This window comes from Strix aluco, chromosome 5 (genome assembly GCF_031877795.1).
Source record: "Strix aluco isolate bStrAlu1 chromosome 5, bStrAlu1.hap1, whole genome shotgun sequence".
Classification (NCBI taxonomy): Eukaryota; Metazoa; Chordata; class Aves; order Strigiformes; family Strigidae; genus Strix; species Strix aluco.
In genome coordinates this window covers 24,578,278-24,586,724 of record NC_133935.1, presented here as the reverse complement: position 1 = coordinate 24,586,724, position 8,447 = coordinate 24,578,278, and the positions used below count along the sequence as shown (strand labels likewise).

General features: G+C 41.7%; 1 protein-coding gene across 8 annotated transcripts in view; it reads left to right on the top strand.

The window, feature by feature from the left end:
• Positions 1–593: 593 nt before the first annotated feature.
• Positions 594–8,447, top strand: part of KRAS (KRAS proto-oncogene, GTPase) — a 28,083-nt gene continuing 20,229 nt past the window's right edge. For 3 of the 8 annotated variants that reach the window (XM_074826439.1, XM_074826440.1, XM_074826432.1), the window contains exons 1-3: positions 594–729; positions 1,771–2,014; positions 8,126–8,304. In XM_074826439.1, coding sequence (XP_074682540.1) covers positions 1,904–2,014; positions 8,126–8,304 — 290 coding nt within the window. In that variant the 5' untranslated portion in view covers positions 594–729; positions 1,771–1,903. The remainder of the gene's footprint in view (positions 730–1,770; positions 2,015–8,125; positions 8,305–8,447) is intronic. The other 5 variants (XM_074826435.1, XM_074826436.1, XM_074826434.1 and 2 more) reach the window with 5 other exon arrangements.

Genomic DNA, 8,447 nt, shown 5'->3' with positions numbered 1-8,447 from the left:
AGCCGACCAACTTTAACGGGCGCCTAAGTTTCGCAGCAGTTCCGCAAGGCCTCTGCTGACATTTTCTTAATCGGCTACGGGCAAAAATGCGTTTTGTGTTTCGCCAGGAACTGTCTCACGCCCGCCCCGGCCGGGCAGCCGACGCGCTCCCCTCAGGACGACCCGGCGAAAGCCTGCGGCGGCCGGCAAGCCCGCCTCCTTCCCTCAGCCCGCCCCGCTCCGGGGAGCCGCGGCGGTGCGCGTCGGGCGCCCGTCGGCGAAGAGGGAGGGGGAAATGGCGAGGAAACGCTGGAATTGTACTTATTTCCCTTCACCACCCTCAAGCGCACACTTCCCAAACAGACTTCCCCTCACGCTGCAACACAAAACGCCGCCGCCCCGCCTCGCCCCAGTGCCCGCAACGGGCGGTCCCGGCCCCTCCTCCTCCTCCCGCCGCCGCGGTTGAGGCGGCGCGGCGGGAGGGGGAGGGGAAGGGGGGGGAGGGGAAGGGGGAGGGAGGGGCCGGGCCGGGGCTGCCGCCAAGGGGCGAGGGAGCGCGGAACGCATCGATCGCGCCTCTCCATCCATCCACCCTCTCGGTGCTCGGCTCCCTCGGCAGCTCCAGCCCCAGCCCTCCCCCGTCCCCCGCCATTTCAGACCGGGACGGAAAGGGACGCGGAGCGGCCGCCGTGGCGGGGCGGGCGAGGGAGGCGCCGGCGTGCTCCCGCGGCCCGCTGCAGCGCCAGGCAGGTACCCGCCTATCCTTACCCCTCTGAACCGGGACGAGCCGTCCGCGCTTGTTTTATTCCCCCTTTCCCTTCGAGATGGGGCAGGGGGAAACGGTGCGCCTTCCCGGAGCCGGGCACCCCCTCCTCCTCCGTCCCCCCTTTCCTCCCGGCGTCGCCCCGCGGAGGGTCAGAATCGCCGGCAACCGGGCGGTGGCCGCCTCCCGGTGCCTGTCCCGCTGCCGCCCGCGGGGCTGCGCCCTGTCCCACTTCCCCTCCGCCGGCATCCTCTGGAGCAGCCTTCGCCTACCCCTCCACCGTCCTTCCCCGCGGCGCGGGCGGTGGCTCGGCGGCCGCTGGAGGTGGCGACGGGACAGGTGGCCAACGCCCTCCGGGAGCCCGGCACCCGGCGGCTTATGCCGAGTCGACCCCCCCCCCCTCTCCCTTTTCCTCATGTAGATTTTTTTTTTTTTTTTCCCCCATCTCCTCGCAAATCATTAAAATCCCCGTGCGTGGGGCCGAAGGCGCCGGGCCGGAAAGTTTCGGTGGCCCGGCTGCGTCGCTGGCTCCTGGCTGAGGGGAGCCGGGGCGGGGCGGGCAGCGGCACCCCGAGCCCCAGGGGAGCTGGGGGGATCCTGCCGCTGGCCCCACGGCCACGCTCGGGGGGCGGTCGCGCTGGGCTCGCCCGGGAAAAATTAAAATGAAATGTGACGGTGGAGACGTCAGGTGAAGCTGTGTTTGCACCCGCGCCCGTCCCGTCCCAGCCGTTTGCAGGAGGCGAGTTCCCGGGGTTGTGGCTCAGCCTGAGGGGCGCTGGGTTTGGCCCGGCTTTTGTAAAAACCCGGGAGGTGTCCCAGAGTCACCAGGGCTTTGGGAGAAAGCAGAGAACAAAATCTGTGCCCCGCAAGAAGTACTCTTTGATCTTTTTCAGAATTTAGTGTATCCTTGTGGTTTTTTTATCGCTTTGTAATCGGTGCCTTTCAGTTTAGTGCCTATGTTATGTTTCCTATGTATAATTTTGTTTGAGAAACAGCATTCCCTCATAGCTTTTTGTCTTGTCTTTCAGGGAGGCAGTTGCTTTTCCGGTAATAGTAAAGGAACGTGATACTGAATGAAAACACACCAACAACATCCTTAGTAGTCGGAGCCTGACTCTTTCTGCTTAATGTTGGTTTCTTTGTCATCAGGTCTGCTAAAAAATGACAGAATATAAACTTGTTGTTGTTGGAGCTGGTGGTGTAGGCAAGAGTGCCTTGACAATACAGCTAATTCAGAATCACTTTGTGGATGAATATGACCCTACAATAGAGGTAAACAATTTCATCTTATACTTTTTGTGAAGAGAAATTATTGGTAATAACAGTAGTAGTTTGCTTTTGGACAGTTACCACAAAAACACAGAACAAGGCTTTATAATGAAAAGAGCTCAAAGATAATGATCGGCCTCAGACCAGGAGAGGGAATTGCTGTGCTTCTTGATATGGCTGCAGAACAACAGCTACAGTAAAAAAAATAACAATTTTGATCAATTAAAGTGTAGTGTTAATTGTCATGTTTTGTTGGACAGTGTGGATGCATGTTTTTAGGATCTCAGTGACAAAGTATTTGCCAAATTCACTTGAAAATGCTTGGCAAAACTCTTCATGGCTTTGCATGCAAGCTGTTAAATGTGATGTTCCTTTTTGATATCAAGAAGGAAAATCTATACTTCTGAAATGTATGCATCAAGCTTTTGTGGCTCATATCGTTAGGATCCGTTTCACGCAGTGGGAAGTGTGTCCTGGAACGTTATGGTGAATGAAGCAAAAATTCTGAATTTTTTTTAACACACCTGTGCGTGTTTCCGTATCTAGAAAAAAATGTTATAAGATAGCTGCTGTAGTGGATTATTTGAAATACATGGTACAGTTCCTCAGAATCTGGAATTGTATTAAAGCTTTAAAAGTTGCGATATTTTGAAGGTTTTTAATGAACAGGCAAGCTCTGCCTCTTAAATAGAAGAAAAATACTAGTGTTGTCTGAAATATTCTGTGGATTGTTGTATTTAATAACCTCAGACCATACAAAAGGAGAAATGACACTATAATTTACCCAAGATTTTTATGTTCCTAGCACTGAAGCTCTGTAGCTTATGACTTCATTTATGTGCTTATACAATGAGGCACTTACAAGCTCACTTGAAAGAATCACAAGGGTTTAAGTCTAGGCTTAAAATGGTGTCTCGGAAAATAGCTATGCAGTCATTTTCAGGTAGACATAAGCAAAAGGAGCCAGTGCCCTGAGATGGTAGGAAGCTGTCTTACTTGAGTGAAGTACAAGCCTCAGTTAACGTCCCCCAAAGAGAGATGTGTTGGCTTGAGTTTGAGTTTACCTTTATGAGCCTGTGTCTCTGTTGCATGGCCAAGTAACTTCATGTATGCTTGTAGAGATTCTGTGAATAGACCTGTGGAGTGTTTGACTTGCACTAGGAGAGCAGCTCTTTCAGTTACTAAGATGGGAACCTTAAAACAACAAACCAAAACACACTTAAAATACAGAAAACACAAAATTCATTGAGAGGAACAAGCAAAATGGGATTTTACTTTTTCCTTCAAAAGGAACCTCAGAGGATGTTGGACTTTGTAATGCTTGTTCATAATCATCTGGGTTTCTCTTGGGTTAGGGGTGTGTTTACGCGTTACAAAGAGTACTGTGGAGGTTCTGTGTTATAAGTGTCATATAAAGCCAGAACTGTGTAAATTTTGGAACACAAAAACTTAAATGCCAGTATTCTTATGTCACTTGAGGGATTTTGCTAATCAACAAGCTGAGTATTTTCAGGAATACCGAATACATTTTAATGTAAAATAATAAAAAGAAATAACAGTTCCTTATAGAAAGAACCTAAAATCCCAGAACTATGGCTTTTATTTCATAGTGTGCAGGATGACTGTAACACTGTGCTGTGGTCCAGAATCAGTACGTTCTGAAAGAAAGAAACCTTTGACGTAATGGGCTTTACCAGCATCCACAACTTGTTGCATGCAACAATATCGATCTTCTGCAACTCCTGCAAGTTCTTGTCTGAGTAGTAGCTATCATTTTTGTCTTGTAAATTCTGAGACCTTGAGGATGGAGACTCCATCTTCCTACTTGTGGTAAATCACCTTGTGTGTGCTCACAGTGCCATAATCGTGTGGGTAAGCTTGTAGGGAAGAAATAATTCAGTTACAGTAAGAGTGGTCTGTGATTTGAAGTGGCAAACAGGTTGCAGAGAATGGGCTTGTGATTGGGTTTAAATCCTTCAGTCCTTGCTTGGGCAGAATCCTCTTCAGTTGAGAAAGGTTGCTTGGTTGTGCTTCCTGGATAGATGCAGTTGTGGTGGTAGGGGCTCATCAAAGAACAATAGCTGTAGAATGCACTTTAGCCTTATTTCCTCATACTGCATAAAGTTGCTTCAACTGGTAAATCATAATAGTTAAGATGGTTCAGTAGTGTCACTACTATTCTTTCTCACTTGCTGCTGTTTCTTTCATTGCCTCATGGCTGTTGCCAAAATACTCATTTTTCCTTGCAGGAAATGTGTAGACAGAGAAGGGAGTTCAGTGTTTGTTATCTACAGCTGTTAACTACATAATTATGGAATAATTTTAAATCTTTCCTGTGATTAACAAGCTGAAACTCAACACTTCTAAAATTCTCATGTTGTAAAGACATGATGCAGTTGAAGAGAGGAAAAAATATACTAGTTACTTAATCACAGATACATTTACAGTGTTAATGTTGTTGCTGTTTTCAGTGGAATAGACTTAATGATTCAACAAATAAAACTTGTTTTGGAAAATTTCAAGTTTCATGGCCTGCTTGAATATTTTATTTACTTAATCTGAGCATAGCAGATGATGGGGGGGACAGGGGAAGGATTTAAAATGAGTGCATGTTTGACTAGCTACTGTTATTCAAATATATATATGCTTTATATGTGTTTCACAATTTTGTATCTTATTTGAAGTAGATGTCCAAGCACAGATTTATAGCCAAGCAATTTTAAGTGTTTTTTAACAGTATGTACACTAATGCTTCGAAATCTGGCCTAATACATAGAACAGTTGGACTAGTGCCCTCTCCTGGTCGAGGTTTGTTAAATCTTTATTTGTGATCTCTTGTGTGATAGTATAATTTAAATTTTTATTTTTATTTTTTCTACACCTTCAGTACATTTTAGTGCTAAATATATGTAATCTTTTAAATGTCTTAGGTAAAGAACAGCTTTCCTAGTTGCCTGTCAGAGGTTTTTCAATTGGATTAGCAAAATCCCTCCGCTGATTTAGGAATACTGATATTTAAGTCTGTGTTCTTAAATGACCTATGCACCTCTGAAATTTCCACTAATATTTAGTAATAGCTTAGTCTTAGTAGCTGTGATATTTTAACGTTAAATCCCTGGTATAATGGATTTTTATAAAATAATAGTTACATGCTTGGATGGGATTTATTAAGCAGTGTTTTTTTAGATAAATTCCATATGTAGCATATAGCTGAGACTTCGTATCACTTTTTTTTATCAGTGCATGTGAACAGATGGAATTATTACTCCTTTAGCATAATCCATGCTGATTTTTATGGCTTTGCGAAAGGCCAGTAAGAGCAGGTTAAGTGATTAATGAAATTAAAACTTTTTTAACGGAGATACGCTGAGTCTGTATGCTGGGGGAAAATTGCAGATTCATGTTTGGAGTCTGGTACTACTTTGAAACTAACTCTACTTTGCATTTTGTTTTTACTTAATAGCTTTATACTGGATATCTCTTCATTGCATTAATTACTGCAAATCTTCCAGTGTGCAGTAAAGCTACTCAGTTTTTATCAATCACAAAATTTATAGATTAGAATGGGGTTTTTTTTGTTGTTGAAGGGGAGTCTGGCCATTTGGGTTCTGCAATTGCATTTTGAAGCAGAAGTGCCACAAGTACTATAGTGGCATAACTTTTTGTTACATCCTACGTTCTGTTTTGCAGGACTTTAATTTTTTACAGTATGGTAACAAATAAACAGATTTTATCTTGAGTATGTTTACACTGTTATTCACCGTGATGGGGGTGGGGGTCCCAGAAGCCTGAGCTTTTAATGTGGTGCTTCAGTTTTCCTTCCTATAGTGACAAATGTGATTTCAGGTTTGATGTTTTGTGGGAATGGGAAGGCAAAAAAGCAGTGTTTATTATTTCAGTAGCTTGGAAGGAAATCATAAGCTTGTATTTTCTCTCCCACATCTTTCTTTTTCTTCTGCCTCAAATCCCCTTTCTAGTTAGTGACAAAATTTTCTCTCCAGAAGTGGGCAAAACAACTGCTATCTCAAAGTGTTCCTTCTTTTTTGTACCTGTGCTGTGCTTTATGCTGGTGCATCTTTGCTGCTACTGGTAGGCGTGCTAAAGCCAGCAGTTCTTAAAAGTAATTTTCTTCTCTTAAAAATTATTTTCTTTGATGAAAATTACTTAAAGCTGTTGTTTAGAGCTCAGTTGAGGGGAATTTATTTTCCTTTGAAGTCCTAAGATATAAAGGAATAATACAGGCTTTTCAAGAACTGTTTTTCATATTTTTAAACTAGCAGTCAAATTGCAAGAACAGAAAATGAAAGCTCTGTAAATAAGCCTAGTATGATACAAGTTTCTCTAGTATTTCACTGTGAACTGTGATAAAAGTATCATAGGACATGGGGGATCTGCTATTGAATTTAAATGAATTGGAATGAAGATGTGTCCTTTGGGGGTTTTAGGGTGTTTTTTTCTTTAAGGAATAAGATAGAATATAAACCTTATTTTAAAACACATTGGAGCTTTTGTATGTCTCATCTGTATCAATATTTAAACATGGCTTATGTTTTTAAGTTACCTACTTCTTGAACATAGATTTTGCACTTCTGTGAAATAAATATTTCCAAAATCATGTTGGAGGTAAACTTTTATCTTTAAGGTAAACAGTCAATATTGTTTTACCTGATACTGTTAAATGTCGTCTAGGCTTCAGATAAATGTGAGATTACAGAGTATGTTTAGTTTAAGATACTTATTCTATACACTTACCTCCTGTTTGGTTTTAAGCATAAGCAAGAGGAAAGAAGAGAGCCTTTTGTAAAACTACAAATAGATGGAAAGTGCATAGGAGTAGGTGTGCTGTGCCTTAAAATGTGTACAGAGGAAGGAAGGTCATACTGAATTCATCTTGAAGTTGGCTAGAATTGCAGCTTTAATTCTTTAAATCCCTTCCTAGTAGATTAAGTTCACTTCTGTATAGTGTTAAAAAGAACAAAGGCAATATTGTGTTAATCTCTAGCTAAGGGATCTGAAAGGTAATACCAAGATTTTGTTTATACCTTTTATTTGTTACAAGTATTGTTTATGGAGAATAATTCATGGCACTACTCAATGACCTATTTTTAAAGCTTATTGACATGGTTTTATTTCAAATATATATATGTTTTTAGAAACTATTGGGAAAGTAATGCTTATGTTCTTGTCACTAAAACTGTGTACTCACAGAAGCCTAGCACCTAAAAGAGCTGTAAATAGACATTAATATCTAGTTGCTTGGGTCTTTTTACAGATTTTAGCCACTTCAATCAGTGACCTGAAAACTTTGAATTGATAGCATTGAAATAATTTGTTCCAACATCTCTGTGCACCAACCCATCAGGGCTTCTGTAGGACTCTGTTGGTCTGTCTCAGCTAAAAAGCTTGAACTTGAAACATATCAACTCAACTTTGATAACTTAATAGAAAATATAATTATATGCACCTACTTAGGCGAACAAAACAGATTTCCTGTTTCATACACTGAAGGCTTTTTATGCTTAATTTCTTTTTCAGTGGCATAGATTTTTGGAGTTGTCTTATTTGTGTAGTCTTTCTATTCTGTTATTCTGTACATTGTTGTGGCACAACGCTTCCGTAAACATCCACAGAATGAAGGTCAAATTTTACTTTTTAAAAAAAAATTTGGTAAATTGAGTAAGCTTAAACCAAGTCAAACCTTTTAAAATCAGGATTACGAGTTTCTTCAATTCTTCTATTAACAGAGACAAAGGGGAGATGCTTTTAATCTGGATCCAATTTGTACTTTTTATTCTTCTGTGCAAAATAAGAACACTGCTCTCTTTCTGTGTGTGTTCACACATGTACTGTTACTGAAGATTCAGAATATGAGTAAGAACATGTCCTTTCAGTGCTCTTACTACTTCTGCTCTTACTACTACTGTATACATATAAATATGGGACAATATTTTCCTACTGTCATTTGTTCATCTGTAAAGTTGGATTTTTGACTCTTAAGTGTTTTAGTCATGCTCGATTACTAGTGAATAACTTTAATATATCCTGAGTTATAGGTGTTTGAAATCTTACTTGCTTGTGTTTAACCAAGGTTTATGTTTTTTTTTCTTTTCTTAGGATTCCTACAGGAAGCAAGTAGTAATTGATGGAGAAACCTGTCTCTTGGATATTCTTGATACAGCCGGTCAAGAAGAATACAGTGCAATGAGGGACCAATATATGAGAACAGGGGAAGGCTTCCTATGTGTATTTGCTATAAACAACACAAAGTCTTTTGAAGATATTCACCATTATAGGTGTGTATATTGACAGATAATTGACTAACTCTTGTATTAGGTGGATAGGTTGCTTGCTCTTCCATTAGGTAATAGAATGATCTCTTATGAAACAGCATCTAAGGGAAAGTTTGCAAATTAGCAATATGCAACTTATTTGTGCA